The sequence below is a fragment of the Sycon ciliatum genome, chromosome 4 (assembly GCF_964019385.1).
Source record: "Sycon ciliatum chromosome 4, ocSycCili1.1, whole genome shotgun sequence".
NCBI lineage: Eukaryota > Metazoa > Porifera > Calcarea > Leucosolenida > Sycettidae > Sycon > Sycon ciliatum.
The window spans coordinates 20,653,545-20,677,300 of NC_088646.1; the positions used below are offsets into that span (position 1 = coordinate 20,653,545).

The 23,756-nt window shown below is 46.4% G+C and overlaps 2 protein-coding genes across 2 annotated transcripts in view; one reads left to right on the forward strand and one right to left on the reverse strand.

Moving 5' to 3' along the window:
* Positions 1-8,983, forward strand: LOC135814942 (autophagy protein 5-like). The gene is made up of 8 exons (XM_065328142.1): positions 1-371; positions 2,006-2,136; positions 3,480-3,558; positions 3,829-3,906; positions 4,347-4,431; positions 4,846-4,955; positions 5,512-5,620; positions 8,390-8,983. The coding sequence occupies exons 1-8, from the start codon at positions 261-263 to the stop codon at positions 8,530-8,532; spliced, it is 846 nt and encodes a 281-aa protein (XP_065184214.1). The 5' UTR covers positions 1-260; the 3' UTR covers positions 8,533-8,983.
* LOC135814941 (biotin carboxylase 1-like) overlaps positions 8,514-23,756 on the reverse strand; it is a 19,790-nt gene continuing 4,547 nt past the window's right edge. The window contains exons 7-28 of the mRNA XM_065328141.1: positions 22,821-22,952; positions 21,990-22,026; positions 21,218-21,296; positions 20,561-20,663; positions 20,106-20,132; positions 19,414-19,481; positions 19,135-19,217; positions 18,855-18,922; positions 18,421-18,490; positions 18,209-18,282; positions 17,867-17,923; positions 17,410-17,478; positions 17,138-17,213; positions 15,974-16,084; positions 14,986-15,109; positions 14,635-14,725; positions 13,729-13,917; positions 13,181-13,231; positions 12,292-12,357; positions 11,832-11,906; positions 9,799-9,876; positions 8,514-9,232 (exon numbers count right to left, since the gene is read on the reverse strand). Of these exons, the coding sequence (XP_065184213.1) occupies positions 9,164-9,232; positions 9,799-9,876; positions 11,832-11,906; positions 12,292-12,357; positions 13,181-13,231; positions 13,729-13,917; positions 14,635-14,725; positions 14,986-15,109; positions 15,974-16,084; positions 17,138-17,213; positions 17,410-17,478; positions 17,867-17,923; positions 18,209-18,282; positions 18,421-18,490; positions 18,855-18,922; positions 19,135-19,217; positions 19,414-19,481; positions 20,106-20,132; positions 20,561-20,663; positions 21,218-21,296; positions 21,990-22,026; positions 22,821-22,952 (1,797 nt within the window). The 3' untranslated portion in view covers positions 8,514-9,163. The remainder of the gene's footprint in view (positions 9,233-9,798; positions 9,877-11,831; positions 11,907-12,291; positions 12,358-13,180; positions 13,232-13,728; positions 13,918-14,634; positions 14,726-14,985; positions 15,110-15,973; positions 16,085-17,137; positions 17,214-17,409; positions 17,479-17,866; positions 17,924-18,208; positions 18,283-18,420; positions 18,491-18,854; positions 18,923-19,134; positions 19,218-19,413; positions 19,482-20,105; positions 20,133-20,560; positions 20,664-21,217; positions 21,297-21,989; positions 22,027-22,820; positions 22,953-23,756) is intronic.

Here is a 23,756-nt window from a genome sequence, read left to right on the forward strand (position 1 = left end):
TCACGACTTGTCAGTTCACCAGCGAAAACGTTTGGGTGAAATAAACAGATTTTGTCCACACTGTATTTGTTTTTCACTCGTAAGTACTTGTGTCGGGACAGAGCGCGGGTGCGAAGACCCGAGACAAAGTTACGCTTGCTGTAGCCTTGTTGGACTTGATAGAGTGTGCCCTTTGGAAGCCCTCTCATTCGCAACGTTTATTTTTGCTGAACTTGGGTGATGTAAATGTTGCTCTGAACGAAATACTGAATACGTCTGACATGGCGGAGGACAAAGAAGTATTGAAGGAGGTATGGGAAGGGCGCATACCTGTGCGCTTTGAGCTCGCAGCTGCGGACGTATCAACCATGGAGCCCCCAGACCATTACTTTGTAAGTTTGTACAGTTCAAATTCATTGACTTCAAAAGTTTAGACATAATGATAATTTACTCTCTCCTGGGCGTTTGTAAGGGAGGTACAGATCTCCGTCATTACTGATGGTTTGTGGGGTCGACTTCAATGTGTAGAAGTATGTAAAAGTCAGCTACTGAGTACTGAGTACATGGAACTACGGATGTACACGTAACTTCCTTAGAGAACAGCTCTGAAGCTCTGGTGAATTATGAGAACTCCACAATGTGTGGAGTTTGGGATGCTGAGTTAGAATAGCCTTGGTCCAATGCTGCTGCTGCTGCTGCACGGCATCACTCATCACATACCCCCTATCGCCGTGCACTCTCATACCGGTACGCACTGTACCGCATTCCTGCGCCGCGCGGTGGTATCACTGAGCCCAACTGAGAGGCACCCATGCTGTCTAGCTAAGCAGATGACCGATCCTGGAGCCTGGTCAATCGGGGATCGGCCTCTTCAGAGTAAGACCACTATGAGGTGCACCAGCAACAGTATAGAACAGGCGTGGCACACGCACAGACAATGCATGCCCACAAGAGTGCTATCGGCTATCTATTAATTTGCTAGATCCTATATATAGGATTTTGGTCATATTTTTCAACTCGAAATGTGTGTGGAACGAGCATAGGAAGACGCATGTGACCAATTCTTCCTTGCTAGGTCTTAGTAGATATTGAGAGTTGAATAAGATAATTTTTTCGAATGCTAACATCTCAGGCTCATCTCCTTGCGCAATATTAATATTATTACTAGGGCCTGTGCCCTATTTTTCGAATCCTATAATATAGGATTTGAGATTTTATTGGACCTTGTTTCATCCTTTGAACTGGTAGTTTCACCATGGCATGGGCGATGTGTCGTCAAGAAACCACCCGGTGCCACACCTGTAATGCTCTTCTGCACATTCACTGCTTCAGTCCTTTCCATGACAGCAGCTGAACAATGCTGCTCAAAGTTCCAATTCTTGCTGAAAATGGGTACTAGTATTCGTGATGTCCTATGAATCTAAAAAGTAAACATTCATCCCTCAGACAGATTTACAGCTTCTATGAAAGCCTTTACTGTAAGACATGTATATATAACGAGGAAGCAAATCTAACGTTTTAGCGGATGAGATTTCTTCGTTATAATAAGATCCGTTGAAGCCATACTGCTTCATATATGTTGTGTGTGGATATGCCGAAATACTGCCAGATCGTTAACATATCTTCTCGTTAACCTATGAATTTTGGACAATCGTTAAATGTGCGGCTCGTTATAATAACACATGTCTTACAGTATGCCGTTATTATGGGTCATGATGACCAATAACAACAGCATAAAGGTCACACATTTTCAAATCCTATATAGGATTTTTGCCAGCAAATTATGAGATATAAAGTAGTGTATTTGAGGAGAGAATGAGCACCCTATGTTATACTATACAGTATACCAGTGAATTGACATTGGTAATAGAGTGCTGTACCTCAGCTATAAATACACGTACAGATTTTTGTATGGCACGTGGGGGTACGGTGTACTGCAGTTTCACGGCAGTACTAGTACTACTATGCTGGAGTCTTAGTATATGTATGTATGTTGTTTGTTGTGTTGACTATTTCATGTATGCAGCTGCTGGTTCCTCGTGTTACCTATATCTCACTGATCATGGACAAGGTAAAACGGCATTTTCAGAAACACGTGCAGGCCACAGAAGGCAACCAGGAGATGTGGTTTGAGTTTGACGGGCAGCCGCTAAAGTGGTCAGTTGCTCCCCGACCACCTGTGTGTGTGTGTGTGTGTGTGTGTGTGTGTGTGTGTGTGTGTGTGTGTGTGTGTGTGTGTGTGTGTGTGTGTGTGTGTGTGTGTGTGTGTGTGTGTGTGTGTGTGTGTGTGTGTGTGTGTGTGTGTGTGTGTGTGTGTGTGTGTGTGTGTGTGTGTGTGTGTGTGTGTGTGTGTGTGTGTGTGTGTGTGTGTGTGTGTGTGTGTGTGTGTGTGTGTGTGTGTGTGTGTGTGTGTGTGTGTGTGTGTGTGTGCGTGTGTGTGTGGTGTGTGTGTGTGGTGTGTGTGTGTGTGCATGTGTGTGCATGTGTGTGCATGTGTGTGTAGTGTGTATGTGCACGTATGTGTGTGTGACACTGTGCGTGTGTGTGTGTAGTGTGTGTGTGTGTGCCCATGTATGCATGTGTGTGTGCCTGTGTGCCCATGTGTGTGTGTGTGTGTGTGTGTGTGTGTGTGTGTGTGTGTGTGTGTGTATGTGTGTGCGCGTGTGTGCCCGTGTATGCATGTGTGTGCGCGTGTGTGCCCGTGTATGCATGTGTGTGTGTGTGTGCCCGTGTGTGTGCCCGTGTGTGTGTGTGTGTGCCTGTGTGTGTGCATGTGTGTGTGCGTGCGTGTGTGTGTGTGTGTTTTGAAGTGATACTTTTGCCAAACACATCAGCTTGCTTTTAGAGTGTACAGTTGCTGACTGGGGGTACATTGTCTTATTGGAACAGTGTACACAACAAAGAACATACTAATTCACTTTCTGTCTTGATATTTTGATTGGAAGACTTTGTAAGCAGGCAGGCATAGTGTGATGGTCTAAGATCATGATTGAAAAACAGAGGGTACCAGGTTCAAGTCCTGCTTGGAAGCGGAAGGATTTTTCCAGCCGTGCTGCGACCCACAGTTAATTGGGAACTCGTGGCCTGGCACGAGGAAAACATGGATGCAGTGAATGGGATTTTCGGTCTTTGACCACTTGGTGGTGAACTGATCTACTCACCTCCCACCGCTTTAGGAGCTGCATCTGCGCCTTGATCCTTGAAGGGTGGTGGCGTTCCTACGGATGCGGAAAGCCCGGCTTCCAGCCGAGTCTCACGCGAACCGTGAAAAAAAACAAAAAAACAGCGAGGCTACAGTTATTACTATTTTTCCCGATACCACAGGGCAGGGAGGACGTATCTGGATAAGCAAATTGCCTGTGCGGGGCCATTTGTACAAGTCCAGCATGCACTGCACATACATACGGGTTCAGTTGCATTCCACTGTTGCTTTACTGTGGTGACTCTAGTGAGTATGTTGACGTCTGTCTTCTGGTGTGTGTTGCGTGTGTTCTTCACAGGCACATTCCTGTTGGTCTGTTGTTTGACCTGCTGGCTCACCGCTCCATGCTACCGTGGAATATCATTGTACACTTCTCTGTGAGTAGTTTTTTAAGGATCTCAATTTACCTGTGTATGCATAAAACATCTTTTTGGTAGTTGGTTTGTATCCCCCTAAAACACATCCTTGGTTTACAAGCTGCATCGGATGTTCGTTGCCCTTTCAAGAAACTTGCGAGTGCACTGTTTGTCCACAGGGTATGCACCAAGCAAGTCTTTCTTTCTCTTTTTCCCGGGTGCGATGTTTGTATGTGTGTGTGTGCACGCATGCGTGCATGTCTCTCTCTTTCTTTTCTTCCTCGCCTGCAGCGCTTCCCCGAAGAAGAGCTACTACGGTGTCCCAGTGAGGAAGCCGTGGAGGCACATTTCATGGCCACAATAAAAGAGGTGGGCATCTCTTGTATGTACAATGCTGGCCAGTAACATTCGACCATTATTCACCGTTTGATTCCTCTGTACGGTGCTTTGGTCTTCTGTACTTTTATTTGAGAGCCACCATATCGGAACTAGTCATGTACTCTTTGTGACCTGCCAGAAGAACAGGCGACCCCCCCCCCCCCCCCCCCCAACCTTGAAAGAAGTAGTTGGGGCGTTAGAATGCCTGGTTCTTGATCTCGGGCTGTGTGACTGATCTTTGACATTGCAATGTGCTTCCATGTTCTCCCACTTTGCCAATGTTTTCAGCAGTGCACCCGCTGACTATAATTAGATATTATTGGATCCAATCGATAAACGTGTGTGCGTGTGTGTGTGCCTGTGCGTGCGTGTGTGTTAACCATTCGTTTATTGTTGTCAGCATTGTGTATGCTCTGTTCAATGTTGCGTAGGCTGATTGTTTGAAGCACCGCTCAGCAGTGATCAATAACATGACGAAAAGAGATCACACACAGCTATGGACTGGGCTGAAGGCGGGTAAGAACGCTGCGGCAGCTGCAGCTTCTACATCTCGTGTACACACACTACACCATAGTCTATGCTATGCACTGCACTGTTAGTACCATGTCAGGAGAAGATGCCTGAGTTCCTGTACCAGCCATCCAGATTGTTGTGAAGCGCTGACTGTGCTGTGTTGCATCAGTAGTGCAATATGCTGCCGCTGCACAGCTCTGCAGTGTCATTTGGCAGAGAATGCAGATGATGATAAGCAGCATGAGATCATAAGCAGCATGAGATCATAAGCAGCATGAGATCATAAGCAGCATGACTGCATGAGTCAATGTTCCCTGTAGTGTCTAACATGTGCTGGACATGGTGATGACGACCAGAGACAGGGGGAGCACTTTTGATTGCTTCTTGTGTGCTTCTTCTCATGTGGATATTCTGCAGATCGGTTTGATCTCTTCTGGAGTTCTAACAAACGTCTAATGCAGACGAAGGTGCAAGGCCAAGCAAACTGTCCGGACTATTTCCGGGCGGTTCCCGTTCGAATCTACCAGGTATGTACTGTTGTAGAGACGCTAGCACAGCACTGCGATATGATCTTTTGAAGAAAGAAAGTCTCTAGTACATTGCAGGGTGCACATTTTGCAAGGCACCTAGGGCCCTCGGTTACCGAGTGTTTTTCAAAGCAAAAATTGAAACGAAAAGTTTCAGTGCTTCTAGCCTCCACCCCCACCCACGCTCACCCTATCCGCAGGTAAATTAAAATTCTCCAAAATATTGGTTTCATTCTTCAGTACCATCCGTTTGACTGGTCGCTTTGTGCACTCGATGCGTGTTTTTTTTAACAAACAACCCAAGCCCATCCACCCCGAATGAAAACATTTCATTTAAGAAAGGTAGCCTTGGATATACCCAAAGAAGAGCCGATGCTATACATTGTCATATAGGCTAACAAGAGTATGCATTGCAACTGTGATCTCCTTTGGCAAACCAAGTAAGTACCTGTCTAATCTGCCTCTCTCTCCTCTCTCCTCTCTCTCTCTCTCTCTCTCTCTCTCTCTCTCTCTCTCTCTCTCTCTCTCTCTCTCTCTCTCTCTCTCTCTCTCTCAGGCTGACAAGCAGTATGTACAGCCCTTCTTCAGACCTGTCGACAGCGAAGATAAACATTTGACTTTGCGAGACATGTTGCACGAGGCAGCACCAGATTCCCTGCCGGAAAGTAAGTGTTCTGAATCTAGTGGCTGCACTTGTCACTGGTTGTCAGAATGGACTATAAGTCCATTGCTAGTGTACAGACAAGTTCATACTAGACACCCTTAGCAAAAAAACGTTATATTGTAACGGTATTACCGTAAGGGGGAAAATACCGTGATTTGGGTTCGACCTTTAGCAAGATGCACGCTATTTTTAGTATGCTGTTGCCACGAGAATAGCTTTTATTTCGCGCGGTACAACCATTTGTCACTATATACGCGCTACAAGGTGAAATGCGTACGGACTATGCAATATTTGGCCAAAAAAACATACCGTTTGTCACAACGATAAATCAGCCCCATAACGTTTTTACGCTGCAGCTTCAACGCTATTTGGGTGATCAAGGTACGAGTACCGTAAAAAAAATAGCGTTACCGTTGTTTGCTAAGGGTGTCTACTGTCTGTATGACACTGTTCTTACTGATGGGTGTGCTGATTTGATATTTTGTATGGAGTGGGGAGTGACATCACCAGCTCTGACTTGCCACTCCATACCAGCTCTGGCTTGCCACTCCATGCAAGCATAGTGATTATACAGTGACATCACCAGCTCTGGCTTGCCACTCCATGCCAAGCATAGTGATTATACAGTGACATGACCAGCTCTGGCTTGCCACTCCATGCCAAGCATAGTGATTATACAGTGATATCATTTGTTTGAGAATGACTACTGCTAGCTACTGGACTTGGTTTTGTCTTTGGTGTACACCTAGTAGACCCATAGTACTGTGTACTGTCAGTGTGATCAGTGACAGTGAGTATGGGTATGGCCGGTGGGTATGGCCGGTGGGTGGGATCTGAGGTGTACAACAAATACAACGGTGTGTACCAGGCAGTTGTACAAACTCCCCGGTGTGTACGATGAAAAGAGCTGCTTGTTTCTTGGCATTCAATGTGCTTGCTTGCGAATAGATGTAGTGGAGATTATGTTGATGATTATCTCACTCCAGCCCAGTGCCGTCTAGCTGTCTACCGTTCTGTGTAGCGCCGAACAGACTAACAACGTTATAGCACTTTCCATCAGTGCATTGTACTCGTTGAAGTAGTAGTATTACTAGTGTTAGTAGTACAATGCTGCTCAATGAAATCTGATCGCGCGAGTCAAGTAGGCGCCGGGCGCTGTGCAGACAACACTCAGCAGTGCTAGACTTGCAAACACTGAGATGTTCATTGGTACAGGGTGCAAAGCTGACTCACTCGATCGGATTTCATTGAGCAGCACTGTGGTAGAAGTAGTTGGTTCTCACTTCTTAGCTTTATACAATTCTTTGTACCTTGAACACAAGAGAAAACTAGCAATCGCATGGCAGACTTGGTGCTATCTGTCACAAAGATTCATTCAGCCCTGTCATCATCAGCCATGTTTATAGCACCTATTAGAGAGGTTAACGCACTCTCCACATACAGGCATGCACCCGGCTCAGAACACATTGTTTTCAAATTGACAACTGACGGACGAACCAGTGAACAGTCAAGTCGTCGGAAAGCAAAAGTGACAAAGGAGTCTCTCTTTTCTCTTTCTCTCTCTAAAGCAAGATTTGGAAAGCACGCGTGGGAGAGTGGCGCGCGCTGCGCATGCGCATGTATAGCAATGACATCATAATCAGATGCATGATCATCAGACTAAGTATGAGTGGTAGATGTTCCACGTTCGTTAACAGGGCTTAGCGCACACGCTAAACCACCATTAAATTTGGCATAAAACTCCTAATGTCGATGTGAGCAGCAGGCCACTTGCGTTGTTTTCGACGCGCGAGCCAAATAACGCGAGCTGAACTTTCGCAGTGAAATCTGTCCACATACATTATACAGTTGTGCTAGATGGAATCCAACCCAACGTACATACACTGTATTGGCACCCTGGACTTTTGTGTGGCCCTTGACGCCCTGAAAGTGGTGTGAATGCTGCTGGATGAACACATCTACAAAAATTGTAGATGTGTTCATCACTGTATTTCACTGAGCGCAACATTCTTCACAGGACCACCCAGGTCTCTTGTACTCTCAGCAACGCATCACACGAAAATCTGAGACTGTACTTTACCATTGGCTTTGGTTTCCTGGAAGAAGTGAATTTTATCGCCTACAGCCTCGCGCCTCTCAAAGGAGGCTGACTGCCATTTTGGCACAGATTGGCAGGTGTTGTTGTTAGTGCTAAACTTGCTCATTGTCCCAGGCACCAGCTCTTCCGGCACTACAGTGGGTTCACGGCATTAGTCAGTGCTGATTTTAGTGCTGAATGTGAAATGTTCCACAGCATTCTTAGTTAGTGCTGAAACTGCCCTCGATTGGTGGGGTGATGACAATATGTGTTGTGGGTGTGTTCTTGGAGTGCTAAACCTAGCGCTGAATGATGGGGTGACAACATGTGGTGTGGAGTGCTAAACCTAGCGCTGAATGATGGGGTGACAACATGTGGTGTGGAGTGCTAAACCTAGCGCTGAATGATGGGGTGACAACATGTGGTGTGGAGTGCTAAACCTAGCGCTGAATGATGGGGTGACAACATGTGGTGTGGAGTGCTAAACCTAGCGCTGAATGATGGGGTGACAACATGTGGTGTGGAGTGCTAAACCTAGCGCTGAATGATGGGGTGACAACATGTGGTGTGGAGTGCTAAACCTAGCGCTGAATGATGGGGTGACAACATGTGGTGTGGAGTGCTAAACCTAGCGCTGAATTCACTTAGCGCTCACCTACTTTATTGTGATATTTTTGTTCCTTGTTTTCGCAGGTGGAATAGGCCTGAAAGCGGTAATCAACGGCATTGAAGCTCCCATGGAAACCAAACTACAGTGGCTCAGTGAGCACCTCAGTCACCCGGACAACTTTCTTCACATTGCCATTATCAACAGTGATGAAGGAGGAAGCTTATAGCAGCTTCAAAGCGAGAAGCACCGACACATTTGAAAGTGGAAAGGTGAAACTGAAAACATATTCTAAAAAATTGTTGAAAAGCCACAAAGAGACGGCATAATAATAAGAGTCAACTACCTAGCTCTGACTAGCAGAGCAAAGCATAAAAAAATCATTTCATGAAATTGCAGCCATGAAACGCAAGAATGAGCATGTGCATGTTTATATATTTTTTTATTCGATCTTGAGTGTGCAGTTGTCTCATGCATTCATTGTGCTGCTGAAAATGCTTTCAAATAACACCTGTTTGTACATACGTTTGTACATACGTTTGTACATACGTTCACCTCTACACATCTGAATCACGCTGCCGCTGTTCTTGCTGCCACATTATTCTATTTAGTCGCTGTTACAGCAGCCTATTGTTACAACTATTTTACAAAAGATCTAGGAATGTCATCACCGAAGCAAGCTATACTGCGAGAACGATGCTGCTGGTGGCGGCTGTTGTTGTTGTTGTTGTTGTGGAAAGGGAGGGGGGGGGGGGGGGGGGGGAGGAGAGCTAGGGATAGTGTGTATAAAAAAGTTCTTAAAAATTGACTGAAGCAATAAAACTTGGCAAGTAACGATTGTGACCTGCCGATTATTCGAATCACTCAAATTCGATGAGGAGATCGCCTTCTTGTACGACTTGGTTGGGTTCACAGAAAACAGCCTTGACCTGTGCATGCATAAAGGAAAATCACGGCGACATGCACAGAACATGATTGTTCACTTATCATCAGCTATCTTGTGTCCGTTTATGTCACTTGGATTCATGTTGGCCTCTGAAATATTACTAGGTATACATGTATCACTTTTCGGCTAAGTTGACAACGGTGACATGATTATATTGCTGCGCATGTGCAACCAACTCTTGAATTGACATTCACTACGGTCGTTCTACAGTCTACATTTGCTGAGCTAGCTGTATTTGCACACGTACAACCTCCTTGTGTGTTCGGTCACATGCACAGAATGACCAACATACTGCGCCAACTCCACTCGGCATTCTTGCAGAAAACAAAAATTCAACGGGCACCAATAGAATTCGGTGCACAAGTGCACGTGATTTGAAAGAATTTTGAACATGAGCATTTGCGCCTTGATCCTTGAAGGGTGGTGGCGTTCCTACGGATGCGGAAAACTCGGCCTCTACTCTAGCTGAGTCTGATGCGAACCGTGAATTTGTTTAAAACATGAGCTTTGGATATTTGGCTATTTGCCATTTGGTGTAATCAGATTTACCTTGAAGTCGCCAGGAGAGCGTAGGACATCCTGCATTTTCATTGCCTCCAACACGGCCATGGCCTCGTCCTCACCCACCTGGACAGAGGAGCGCATAGAATACACAGATACACGAACACCAATCATACTACAGAAGTACATTGCAGGTAGAAACTACTACAGAACTCCCCATATCCGGGCACATTGGACCGTAACTAGGAATTGCCCGTAACTCGGAAAATACATACTGCGCCCGGATCTGGGGAGTCCGGATTAGTGGAGTTCACTACTTTCCAGTACTGGCAGTAGTAATGTTACTGTAAAAGCCATATACATGTATATAACGAAGTGCAGAAATCGATACATATACTGTCCTATTGAGCGTTGAGAATGAGTGAGAATCGTTACCTTTGGTACACGTAAGGCCAAGTAAAAAAAATTGATCGTTTATCGTCCGCGCCCGCCCCAAATTTTCACCCTCCCCGCCGAATTATTTTATTTTTTAGTACTGGTAAATGTACTGTATGTACTGCGGTCTACAGCCTCTATTCAGCATGGCCGTAGATTTTCGAAGGTCAAGTCCACAGACTGAACCATAACTTAGTTGCTATGGGCTTGAAAAGTGAAACTGATCATAAGCTGCCTGATTTTCTTCGTTTTTTCTACGTAACGTTGGTTGTTCCACTTTCCATTATCCTCTGGGGTTGCGAACACCTGCCCTACAGCCATAAATGCATAATAAAAAATAAAATTAAAACCTCCCGTCCGCCCCGGTTTCTCGGGAAAATCTGACGATAAACAATCAATAATTATATTTTACATGGCCTAACTAGTCAATTTTGGGAAATCGTTATACAGTCAACTTCGCTTATAACGACACTCGGCAGGGCATCAGAAAAGTGTCCTTATTCGCGAAGTGTCGTTATAAGCGAAGTCTCATTATAATTATGTGTTACAGTGGGATGGGACTTTGCTCTGGGCATGGAAATGCTGTCGTTATTCGCGAATTGTCGTTATATCCGCAGTCGTTATTAGCGAAGTTGACTGTATATGTGCCTCGTTAGAATAATGGCTTTTAAAAAAATAAATAAATTTCACGGTTCGCGTGAGACTCGGCTGGAAGCCGAGTTTTCCGCATCCGCCGTGGGAACGCCATCACCCTCTAGGATCAAAGGCGCAGATGCAGCGCCTAAACGGTGGGAGGTGAGTAGATCAGACCCACCACCAAGTGGTCAAAGACCGAAATCCCATTAGCTGCATCCATGTTACCCTCGTGCCAGGCCACGAGTTCCCAATTAACTGTGGGTCGCAGCACGGCTGGAAAAATTCCTTCCGCTTCCAAGCAGGACTTGAACCTGGTACCCTCTGTTTCTCAATCCTGGTCTTAGACCATCCCACTATGCCTGCTATGGCTTTTACAGTACTGTAAAAGCGGAGTAGTGCATCTACGGACCTCTGCCTCCAGCGCAGGCAGAATGATGCCGGAAAGGACAAGTGTCGCATGGCGCAGAATGACAATTCACCAGCCTCCGTTCTACCCGTTGGTGTCAGACAATAACACTCAACCACAGTCTACCCATATCATGCATGGCCAGAACTGCACTTTTCCACAGAACATCGGGACAAAATCACCAATGTGACCTATATGCGAATATTCATTTTCGCACAAACTGGAATGCGACAATTGGTGGAGAGAGAGGGTGCAGCTCTGACCTTGAACAATACGGTACCCATACCGGATAGCAAGACACAACGAGCATTAGCACCACTACAGTACTGTCGGTCGCCGAAGAACTGGGGGGGGGGGGGGGGGGTCAGCCTCCTAGCCTAGACCGTTCCTATTTTCATGCATTACAGTCTACGCACAGTTGAGTCGCCGTGTCTACATTGGTATGCTGTGCTTGGTAAAATTCTAGCCTGGTCGTTCTTCGGCACCTGGCAGTGCTGTATGAAAGAACAACAATATCTGTTCGCTTTCCACCTTTGCAGACTCAAGTAGCAATAACCCAGTGCCAACAACACATTGCTGTGCTAGACACAACACATCCCCTTACCGTGTCACCTGGTTGAACATTGACAGACACGATCTTGCCGGTCAGCGGTGCGCTGAGTTTCTTCAGTGCAGACTCCTGTGACCACACACACAGGTACGCACACACGCAGCCAGGAGCAATCGAAATACATGTATACTCAATAAGCGAACTGTTACAGGGATCTGCTATCCAATAGGCAAACTGTACTCGTTCAGATACTTTTAGTTATTCATTGTGTTATCGTTCACACCTACGTTGTATTGCAAACCATGTTCTGTGAAAACAACGTAGGTAACTAAGGTAAGTGTTAAATTCGAAGGCATGCACACACACACACACACAAGCACACATACACACACGTACACACACGCACACACACACACGTACACATACGTACGTACACACACACACACACTCACAATTCACATGTACACATGCATGAACAAACAGAGGGCATAGCGGAAAATTAAAATTTGCTCACCTTGGACTTGGCAGGTATATGTTGCACGACCTCGGCTTCTCTTTCCGTCAGCACATTCACATCGTACTGACATAACAATGCACACAAGAGAAATACACCAGGTTGCCCACAGTGAACATGTATGCACATTCAAGTCCTTTTCTGCCGTTATAATCATACTGTCTGATGAGTGTTTCTTAACACAAAACTCTGAGTAATGGCAGAAAAGGACTTGGTTGTGTCATTGCTGTGTAAGTAGTGTATTACTGGCTCTGTCCACTGGACATAGAGCACTATATGCAGCCTGAGCACCTTAGACAACTGCCTGTGCACATTCAGGTAGATGTGAGAACTGATAATGGTCCATAGCTACTTAGTGGAGCTGAACGGCAGGCCATCCAAGGAATCCGACAAGATCTTTTTTAGGCTATGCTAAGTCTGATCCCTGCACCAAGCTGCACACTAACCGCAACCCAGTAGCAGCAGGATCAATATGCACAGAACACAGTCTAAGCAATTCAGTGCATGCTCAAATCGATCTCAGAACAAGCAGCAGCAGTACACAGCAACACAGCGAAGCACACAGCAGTACACAGCAACACAGCGAAGCACACAGCAGTACACAGCAGCACACAGCAGCACACAGCAGTACACAGCAGCACACAGCAGTACACAGCAGCACACAGCAAAACAGCAAGCACACAGCAGTACACAGCAGTACACAACAGTACACAGCGAAGCACACAGCAGTACACAGCAGTACACAGCAGCACATAGCAGCACATAGCAGTACACAGCAGAACACAGCAGCACAGAGCAATACACAGCGCAGCACACAGCAGCACACAGCAGCAAAGAGCAGCACGCAGCAGTACACAGCGCAGCACAGAGCATGATACATGTAACTTACCACTGTTCCACAGTGCTGCAGAGACCACTGCGTTCCTTTGCGCTCAACAAACTACACACAATGTGGAAGAGAAGATGAAATTCAGTTAGGGAGAAAATCTCCCACGAGAAAGAGAGATGGCGACAATAAAACTGAAACACCAACAGTCTTAGTGACTTGAAATCAGGCACCGCTTCAAGCAACAGTAACAAATCGGAGAAATGTATAACGTAGCTGATGGTGCTCCATGATGTGTGCAGAATGCACGAGCTCAGTGCTAGTTGTGAACAAGCTGGGAACACTGCCGAGGGATTTGAGCACACTTGGAAGAGATTGACAGCAGCAACTTACAAACTTACATTACAAACATATGCAGGTTACTACGTTACAGTGTGAGACCTTTGAAAACACTGACCTTTGTTCTTGGTTAGAAATGTATAGTCTAGAGAGGCAGATAGAGAGCCAAGACCGATCGTTGGACTAAAAGGACACAAGCTTATACAACAATTAAATTTCCACATGCCCAAGCAGAGGGATGGCCCAAGCACTGCTTTGAAGTCACTGTTTACCTGGAAAGTAGTCTTCTTGCCGTCAATCATGAAGACCATTCTGGGATCAGAGCCCAGCATCTCTATACCGTACTCTGGTGGAGTCGATACACTGTAGTCTGGTGTGCCCGCTGAGCCACTGTCAGCAGCCTGCTCTTCACTGCTGGCATCATGCAGACAGATATCCACCTCCTGGGAGCCCACGAAGAACTGCAGACCAGTGGTACAGGCCAGTGGTACACAAACACGACAAACACAACCTTTGTGTTACATGTAATGATCCTACGTGCATCCTGCTTCAACCATTGTTTCTATGATCGACCAAACAAGAAAACAAAGGTATGGAGGTTGTGTGAGTGAGATCGTCACAGTCATATGCTCTGCGTGTGTGTGTGGGGGGGGGGGGGGGGTATATGGAGTGACAAAACAGTGCTTTGCCACCCAACACAAAGCACCACAAAGACGACATACCGTATATTCTCTATTATAAGCGCTGTGCTTGTATTTTTTCAACACCCCTCTACCCCGTGCTTATATTGGAGACCGCGCTTGTATTGGAGACCGTGCTTATATTTTTTCAACCAATACATCCATACAGAGCAAGAAGAAATACATGCTAGATATCATGCATGCAGCGTTTCCACCAAGACCGTGCTTATAATAGAGACTGTGCTTATAATATTATTGTTTCGAAAGGGGCTCACACTGTGCTAGTATTAGAGACTGTGCTAGTAATGGAGACCTGTGCTTATAATAGAGAATATACGGTAATCACAAAACCTTTTCTGAACCTTCTTTTGGACACAGAGGTCCAGTAGGACAACTGAATATTGCAACATTCTCTATCAACACTCTTATAACCGCATGATGTATGACATGGTGATAAGGGACAAGACAGGGAGAGGAACAACACCAATCACAACTGACCTTGGTGCCCTCGTTGGCATAGTAGGATACTGTCAGGCGCTTGTCACCAATGCAAACGACAAGACGGAAAGGATCCAGTGGGCCGTCCTCGCTGCCATCACACACACACACACACACACATATAACACACACACACAATCATTCAAACACAACACGCAAACAATCATCATCATAATCCGCAGCAGTGCATATTTCCAGAGTCTCCAAACAGAAACCCAGTTGCAACCTACACCTGTTGTACATGGCAGACTGTACAGTGCCAAAACAGACCGGGGCAAACCTGTAGAACATAACGCTAGAAAAAGCACTACGAAAAACTACAGCCAGTAAGAACAGTAACAATATACTTACTCCAGGTCTGGAATCTTGTGATAGTCGCGGTGCAAAGCAAGGTTGTAGCGCTGCAGTCTCCTAGCTTCCAGGATAGCGGCAGTAACGGCCAGCTCATTTGTCTCTTGATCCGTCAGAACATGACCTGAGTAGCGCCGCCAAGTCATCAAAGACACATTCACAGAGCACAGGTATCAAATGACAAGCGAGACTGGAGTGTCCAAAAGTTGCACTTGAACGCCGCGATGGAGGATACCCAAGTGCTAGCCTACTCTAGACTCACCTGTCACATACTAGTACAGTGAGTGAATCATGCTTCACGGCAGAAAGGATTGGAGTTTCCATCATGCTTCACAGCAGAAAGGATTGGAGTTTCCATCATGCTTCACAGCAGAAAGGATTGGAGTTTCCGATATGTTCAGGTAAACTACAACTCAACAGAGCAGAGACCATAATACGGTCCGGGACTATAGTGGTATCAGTCTCCTGCAGTAGATGCAAGCTGCCGTAGCTGAGCTATAAATAGACCAAACATAACTACTTGACATGAGCACATATATGTACATGTACCAGTACAGTAAATCCCATGCTGAGCGGACCCTGCACCAAGCGGATCCTGCACTGAGCGGACCCTGCACTGAGCGGACCCTGCACTGAGCGGACCCTGCACCAAGCGGTATCCTGTATTGACCAGACAAATTGTCATGGACTAAAGTGCTGTGGATCGAACCTGCATCCCTGCATCAAGCGGAATCCTGTGGTATCAGGACAGTTTCCGCTGCACCAAAGGCGTCCAGTTAGGGCAGGTTTTACTGTACTAGGAGAGTGTTGAGAGCTAACAAGTTCTTTCCCATCACTCTGCAAGCACTGTACATGCATGCCATGTAGACTTGAGCACCTCCACTCTCTATGTACTTGCACTGTACTTAGATGTACCCACTAAAACCAATACATTTCGCCCTTACAACTGCCACCACAGCCTTGCAGAAAGCACCCGGGACAAACATACCGTCGAAACCTTTCGGGTACTCCTCCACCAGGAAATTGGTGCTGATGTCGCCCTCCTTGAAGCGAGGATGGTGCAGTACATCACGGAGAATACTGACATTGTTCTTTACACCTGTGAGGCACAGAAAACAACGCCAACCACAACAATGACGATAGCAGGATGACGACAAGCAATGAAACAACAACAGTTAACATACATGTATCCCAACGTGCAATCAACAGCAACATATCAATAACTCACATCTCCACAGACAGCAGATTCATCGGCACATGTATTTAAAAACGAATAAGAACAATATGCAGTGGAAAAGAAGTAACTTGTTAACCCTTTACCTTCTGACCATAATTCCCAGGCAGTTCCAAATACGATATTTCTCACCTCATTCTGAGAATATCTTTGGTTATAATCAACCAATTTTCACACTCTTGGGCATTCTGGAAAGCTCTCCACGAGCTGCGTACAATGAGCTCAAACTGGACACTACTGAGATCACATATCCAACGCCAGGGTGCTTCAAATACTCCCCATCGCTGGGTATCCGAGAAAATTCTCTCCTCGTCAGCCATTTCTCACTCCTTCATCGTAAACATTTCAAATTTGTTGTCCTGGGTTTCTTTTTATGCTGCCCACGCGCTCAAAACATGCACAGGTGACTCAGCATGTCAGGAGAGGGAAAATCCCCAGCTCAAGGCCAGTCACTCAGAAAAAAATCGGCTTTTGGCGTGACTGAAATGTCGAGCACGATATCTTTGGAATGCGGCATCGCAGCTCTTCGCCGATTGTTGCAATGAACAGCTGGGCTCTTCGGCTTCTTCCTACATATTTAGTTTTTGAGATTCCGTCAAGAATTGATCGAGTTACGAATGTTTTAGTGCATGCATGCCCATCGACCAAATTCGGTCGATTCATGTACACACAGAAGGTAAAGGGTTAAATTAAAATTTCACTTTTGGCCAGATTCTAAGGAGTCAAATCCTCCACTACTGTAGGTTGCTCACATAACTTAGGAACAACAGGATCTAAGAAGACAACAACTGTGATGTTCCTATGTTAGCAACAACACATTGAAAGCAAAATGAATAGCTAACAATACTAAATGAATGCAATTGGCATGCTGCTGCATGTATACGTAACGGAGTGCACAGGGACAGATTCAAGGCCTACCGCGAATCACATAGTTGTCCAGGGCGTCGATCATGCTAGCGATAGCTTCGTCACGCGTAGCACCATGGGTAACCACCTGAACAAACAACACACAATGAGGTCAGTGTGGTTATTATGCTGACCAGCTGCCATTAGGTGCGGTGCTTGATTACAAGGAACTCCTTTTTAGGCTTTGTACTACAATCACCTGGCTGCAGTATGCCAACTACAAGTAAACAGGTGAGTAAGGAAGATCACCGAACAACTCTGGGGTCACGTCATCAAGCACACACCTTTGAGATCATTGGGTCGTAGAACATGCTGATCGTGGAGCCCTCTTTCACACCCGTGTCCACGCGTACCTGAGCAAAGACACACGGTAAAACACAAGTGTAAGCTGGCAATGATGCAAACACCTTCTGATATCAACTGACCTAGCTATGGTGGTGATGTACAAGGGGAGTGAGTCTGCTGAGAGTGCATTGGGGACTAGTGGAACACACTGATACCAACTACCGCTGACCAAAGATAAATACTAGTACCAAATATAGTACCCCCCCCCCCCCCCTGCACACATGCAGACAAACATCACCTAGCTCACAGAACATACACCAAGAACAGAAAAGTTAGAAACAACAGCAGTAAACATCAACGGCAACAATCCAGCAGCCTAACACAGTAGCCTGCCAAAAATGATTTACTTTTCCCCCAGAAATGACAATCACAAAACTAGAGTACTACTGCACCTACATCAGGCTCACGGCACATTCTCAAGTGACCGGGAGATGGCAAGAAGCGCTTGGGATCCTAGAGAGAAAACAAACAAAGCAATAACAGTACAACCAGGAAAGGGTTTGCTCCCCGCACACTGGAGCTCGCGCTCGTACAACCAACTACAAGTTAAACAATCAAAAGGTGATGGGACCTGTGAATGTGGCATTCCACTGACAGAGTGTAAACAAAACAGTTAGCACTGGCCCAGAGTGTCAAGGAGGACTAGTATACAGGAGAAAGCAACAGTATTTTTAGATGAAAAAACAACTGAGCTGAAGCCCGGTGAAATTTACAAGTTCCCTTGAGAGAGCAACATACCTCTGCATAGACACGAGATTCGACAGCCCAGCCTTTGATACCGATGTCGTCTTGCGTCACAGTGAGAGGCAGGCCTGAGTAGCACACAAACACGTGCGGACATATTCAACGAATGATTCACAGAAGTATACGCATGCGTGCACACACAGGGGGATGGAGGGAGAGGGTGTTGCACACATGCACACACAGTGCACAAGATCAGTAGAGTGTACCTGCTGCAACACGCAACATCTCGCTGACCAGATCAACACCAGTGATGCACTCGGTGATGGGATGCTCGACCTATGCATACGTGGATTGCAGATTCAATACACAAAGGCACATACAGACACATACACAGACATGCACGTGTGCGCATGTACGTGTGCGCATGCACACACACAAACACACACGCGCGCGTGCGCACATACACACATAAACACACCAGAACACAATTACCAATGGTGCTGATCACACAAGCAGTTAACAAGGCCAAATTTCCACAGCTCTCGACATCCGCACTGGCAGCTAAATTGTACATGTATAACAATTTCAAGCACAAATGCTACAGCAAACACGGAACTGTCTGACGATAGACTGTGTACTAGTCTGTGCTGTGTGCGACTTTGACAGTACAGTCCAATACAAGAACACACTGCAAACATACTTGCAACCGCGTGTTCATTTCCAGGAAGTAGAAGTTTCTCTTGTTATCCACCAAGAACTCGACGGTGCCTATAGTGCAAGTACAGTGAAAGAACACAATCAATTGCCAGAGGTGGCCATCACAAGTTAGTTCAAACACAACTCCACAACAGCGCACCAATTAACCATACTCTGTACAGCACACATTGCTACAAAAATATAAATGAAGACAGGGGTGTGCGACGCAGCGAGCTAAGAGTCCGGCGGTTTAACAAACACATCTACACTCAACAGCAACGCACCAGCTGAGCAGTACTTGACAGCACGGGCCAGTGCGATGGCCTGCTCTCCCATTGCCCGGCGTGTTTCTGGAGTGAGGAACGTGCTGTACACAAACGTATGAGACAGACAGACAGACAGACAGACACAGCAGGACTGTATAAGACAGTGGAGTAAACGTGTTGAAACTGTAGAAGCAACTTGGCACTCTGTCCAAATACATATGTAATGGTGTTGAGGGTGCGCTACTACAACAGCATGCACAGCATAACAGCGCCAAAATGCCCACCAAGGAGTCTAACCTGGGTGCCTCTTCAATGACTTTCTGATTACGGCGTTGAATGGAGCATTCTCTCTCGTTCAGGTAGATCTACAATAAGCAATCAAAGCAACATAAATTCACAAGTGTTCAAACAATAATTATGGTACATCAGTGTCCACACAAAGTGATCCACAAGTGCCCACACAAAGTAATCCACCATTGTCCACACGAAGTAATACATCAGTCTGATGACAGTGTCCATCAAATGCAAGGGTAAGTCACTATAGTGAAACAATAGCATACACCACTAGTAGAAAATCACAATACCTGAGGCTCAACTACTCGTCCATACATACCGTAAAGTACCGCCAGCGCGCCCCGTCTCGCGAGAGCGCCCCACCTTGATTTTAAAGCCAGGGAACAGAAAATCGTATGGTAGAGTGCAACGAAGTTCGTACGGTGTGAGAACATTAGTGTACTGTGGTCACACTAAGCAGGTTTTTGTGTGGAGCTCGTGTCCGCTCGAAGGTACGGATTGTCTGCACAACGTGCAATATGTGGACAAAGTTCGTGTCGTATGATGTACACACAGGAGACCACCTCCACAATACGGCCACGAAAGGACGAGATGGTGGGGCGTTCCGGCGGTACTTTACGGTACATGCATTAGACAGGTCAAGATCATCCAGTGAGCCAAACTCGCCATAGCATACAGGAGTGAGAACTACTTACACAGTTGCCATGGTTATCAGCCAACACCTGTGTGATGATGTCACAGCAGAAACACAAACGACACGGAATGGAGGAAAGTGAGGACACACACACACACACACACACAACACACACACACACACACACACACACACACACACACACACACACACACACACACACATACACACACATACACACATACACACACTGTCATCGTTACAGTTACAGATAACATTAGACAGAAAACCTTGTCGGCACACAAAGAAAATACATCTCAAGACACATATGCACGCATGCACAAGTCATGTTACTAGTATGTATATTTCAGTTTATCATGGGTGCAGGAATTGCTGCCTTCTTGCTGTGGTCCATGGAAGATGCCACACTCCTAAGGTATGACTCGACAACCAGATGTGCCTCTCCGATTCTGGAAGTGGCAACAGAAAGTCAAAATGTTCATAGGTTCTCCTCACTTGAATTTCAATGTGACGCGGCTCTTCAATAAATTTCTCAATGAGCAGACGATGGTCATTGAAGCTGGATTTGGCTTCGGCTGTAGCCAAGTCGAATCCCTCCCTGTACACGTACACACACCACACACACGTACACACACACCACAGCACACACAGCACACACACAGCACACACAGCACACAGCACACACACACAGCACACACACACACACAGCACACACAGCACACACAGCACACACACACACACAGCACACCACACACAGCACACACACCACACAGCACAGCAGACATATCAGCACACTAAGTTAGTGTTGCATGGTAGAGGAGCGCAAAGCCGATTGTTCTGTTCTTGTGTTCTGCACAAGCATGCATACATGCGCGCACACATGCACACCCACGCCCACGCCCACACACATGAATGCATGCTCACAAGCACGCACCCACGCACCAATGCATGCACATGCACACACCCACACGCACATCCACGAACACACACACACACACACCTGAACACTGGGAGCATTGGACAAAGATACAGGTACAGGCACACACGGAAGAAACCTGTACTGACGGCCAGCACAACTGCAGTACACATTATGTCTTATTCAAAGTTATTCTCCCCTCATCAAGACAAAGCTTAGTGAACAGGTGCCCTTACTTGCACTGGCTGTCATCATAGACAACTCTCATTCCCTTGCCCCCACCACCAGCAGATGCCTTCAACATGACAGGGTAGCCTGAAAAGCAGTAAAGAATGGACAACAGCATAAACTAGGACGCAAAGCCAAACATGCCCAGGCCAAGACAGCGCTGATTGTTACACAGCAACCAATCCAACTGGAACATACATGAAGACTGAATGCAGTAGAGTCAACATCTATACAGCCAACAGTAATGTCTACGCATGCACGGTGCTAGATATAGCATCATCATTGCTAAAGTGCAAGGCAGTACGTGTACTAGTAGACGTGTGAAGTTATCACAGTGCACACCGACAGCATGGCGCATAAATCAATCCATTGCACGGGGTGTGGGTGAGCAGCTAGCAAACGATGTGTTAATCTCGCAATAAAGTCGCGCAAAGTGCACGTACGGGCACCACTTAGATCCAGCGCTAGGCAGAAGCAAGTTGTGAGGAGCTAAAGCCATTTCTAAAGTAAATGTTAGTGCTAAGTTCACACACCAAGCCTTCACAGCACTAACAGTAGCACACTACTACTACTACGTCATTACCACACTGTATAGAAAGAAACTTTAAAAAAAGTGTTGAATTCACACTTGCATGTGAGCCCCAGCAGTGCAAAATACATACAGCAACTTTAGATGGTAACTGTATGGGAGGGGGAGGGGGAGGGGGGGGGGGGGGAAGGGGAGGGGGGAGGGGGGGGGGAGGGGGCAGTGATGGAACAAAGCACACGCATCCTACTAACCAATCTCATTAGCTAAACGGATGGCATCATCGGTGTTCTGTACAGTAAAGAGGCAAAGGACACAACACTTCCATTAGAGGGAATGCTGACTGAAGGCAACCACACTACCACATACACACATAATCGTACACGCATGCGCACACACACACACGCATCCACACACACAGACACACACACACACACAGACACACACACACACACACACACAGACACACACACGCCTGCCCCCCCCCCCCACACACACACACCCACAGACAGACAGACAGACAGACAGACAGACAGACAGACAGACAGACAGACAGACAGACACACTCACACACACACACACACACACACACACACACCACACACACACAAACGCACACACGCACATACACACATATACACATTTTCAAGTGTCCCTTCATGCTTTGGAGATCGTCTTCGCCTGGAGATCGTCTTCGCCAAGACATACCACCCTGTCGACCTAGAAAGCCACCAACTCTCTTCTTCTCTCATTGCATACGGGATCAGCATCCAAAGAATGACATAGCGAAGTATTAAAAGACATGGCAGAATAAAACAAGACTACATGCATACATGTACATGTAGCTGTGGGTGACAGCAACAAACAGCTGTTTCGTGTTCTCAATACTGCAGCTACAACTTATAATTCTCAGTGTTCACCATTACTCTTCCACAAACTAAATACGCTGGACACAAGCTTCCTGTGGTATTTCCTACGGGCGCATGTGAATGCAACACTGCAGTTGTGAAGTTGGCGTGCAAACTCGAGTTCACCAGTGCTATCCCATAGTATGACTAGACCATGCAGGCAGCTAGCTAGCTCACCTCAACTACACCATCAAATCCGGGAATCACGTTGACGTTGGCCTCCTTAGCAATTTTCTTGCTCTCGATCTTATCACCCATTGCATGGATGGCAAACGAGCCTGGACCAATGAACGCGACGCCTTCATCAGCCTACAACAATCAACAGTGCACATTCAGGCATACAACAATGCAGTATAGGCTTATGACAAAATAAGTGCTACGTATCAGTTCAGTGCAAGGCATTGTTCTTTTCTTGCCGCGGCTAGCTATCTCCCCGCCTGTGCCCCACCCCACTGGCAGTTAGCACTGGTTATGGGGGCAAGGTACAAATACAAACTGCCACGTGACTGCCAGCTACTACTGTAAATCAACTAATTTTCGCTGGCGATTTAATTTCGCTGATTTCGCCGCTGGGTACCAACCGGCCAAAGTAAATTGCAGGCCAAAATTTGTCATAGAGGCAAATGATGCCTGCATGTGAGGGCAACAAATACATGTACCAATCGATTTCTTTTTTGAAAACCCCAATCGGCCAAAGTTAAATGACGGCCAAAAGTTTCATTTCGAGATCGGCCAAAGTTTCTCACCGGCCAAAATTTGTTGATTTACAGTACTTGACATGACTGTGTGTTTCGCCTCAGTCTCCCAGCTTGACAATTCAACATGTTCTGACTGTCGTGAAATAAACCGACAAAATCCGCCATTGTCACTCGGCACAATGACACATTTGGTACACTATTCAGGCCCGCCGGAACCAGTGCGGTTGGTTAGAGCATCACCGGATCAAACTGCTGGCAACCAACACATGTTTCCTGGTGAAGAGGTTAAATGCAACCACTACAACCGCACACAAACACAAACTGTATGAAAGGCTATGGTATGGCCGCACCAATCAACGCCTGCTTCCGGCGGTCCTGCCATTCTCAAAGTAGGGACTTCAATTGAAAAACCAAA

Coding starts and splice junctions, on each gene's coding strand:
- LOC135814942 (XM_065328142.1), top strand. CDS start 261: ATGGCGGAGGACAAAGAAGTATTGAAGGAGGTATGGGAAGGGCGCATA. Junction 2,137..3,479: donor GACGGGCAGCCGCTAAAGTG/GTCAGTTGCTCC, acceptor TGTTCTTCACAG/GCACATTCCTGTTGGTCTGT. Junction 4,956..5,511: donor TTCCCGTTCGAATCTACCAG/GTATGTACTGTT, acceptor TCTCTCTCTCAG/GCTGACAAGCAGTATGTACA.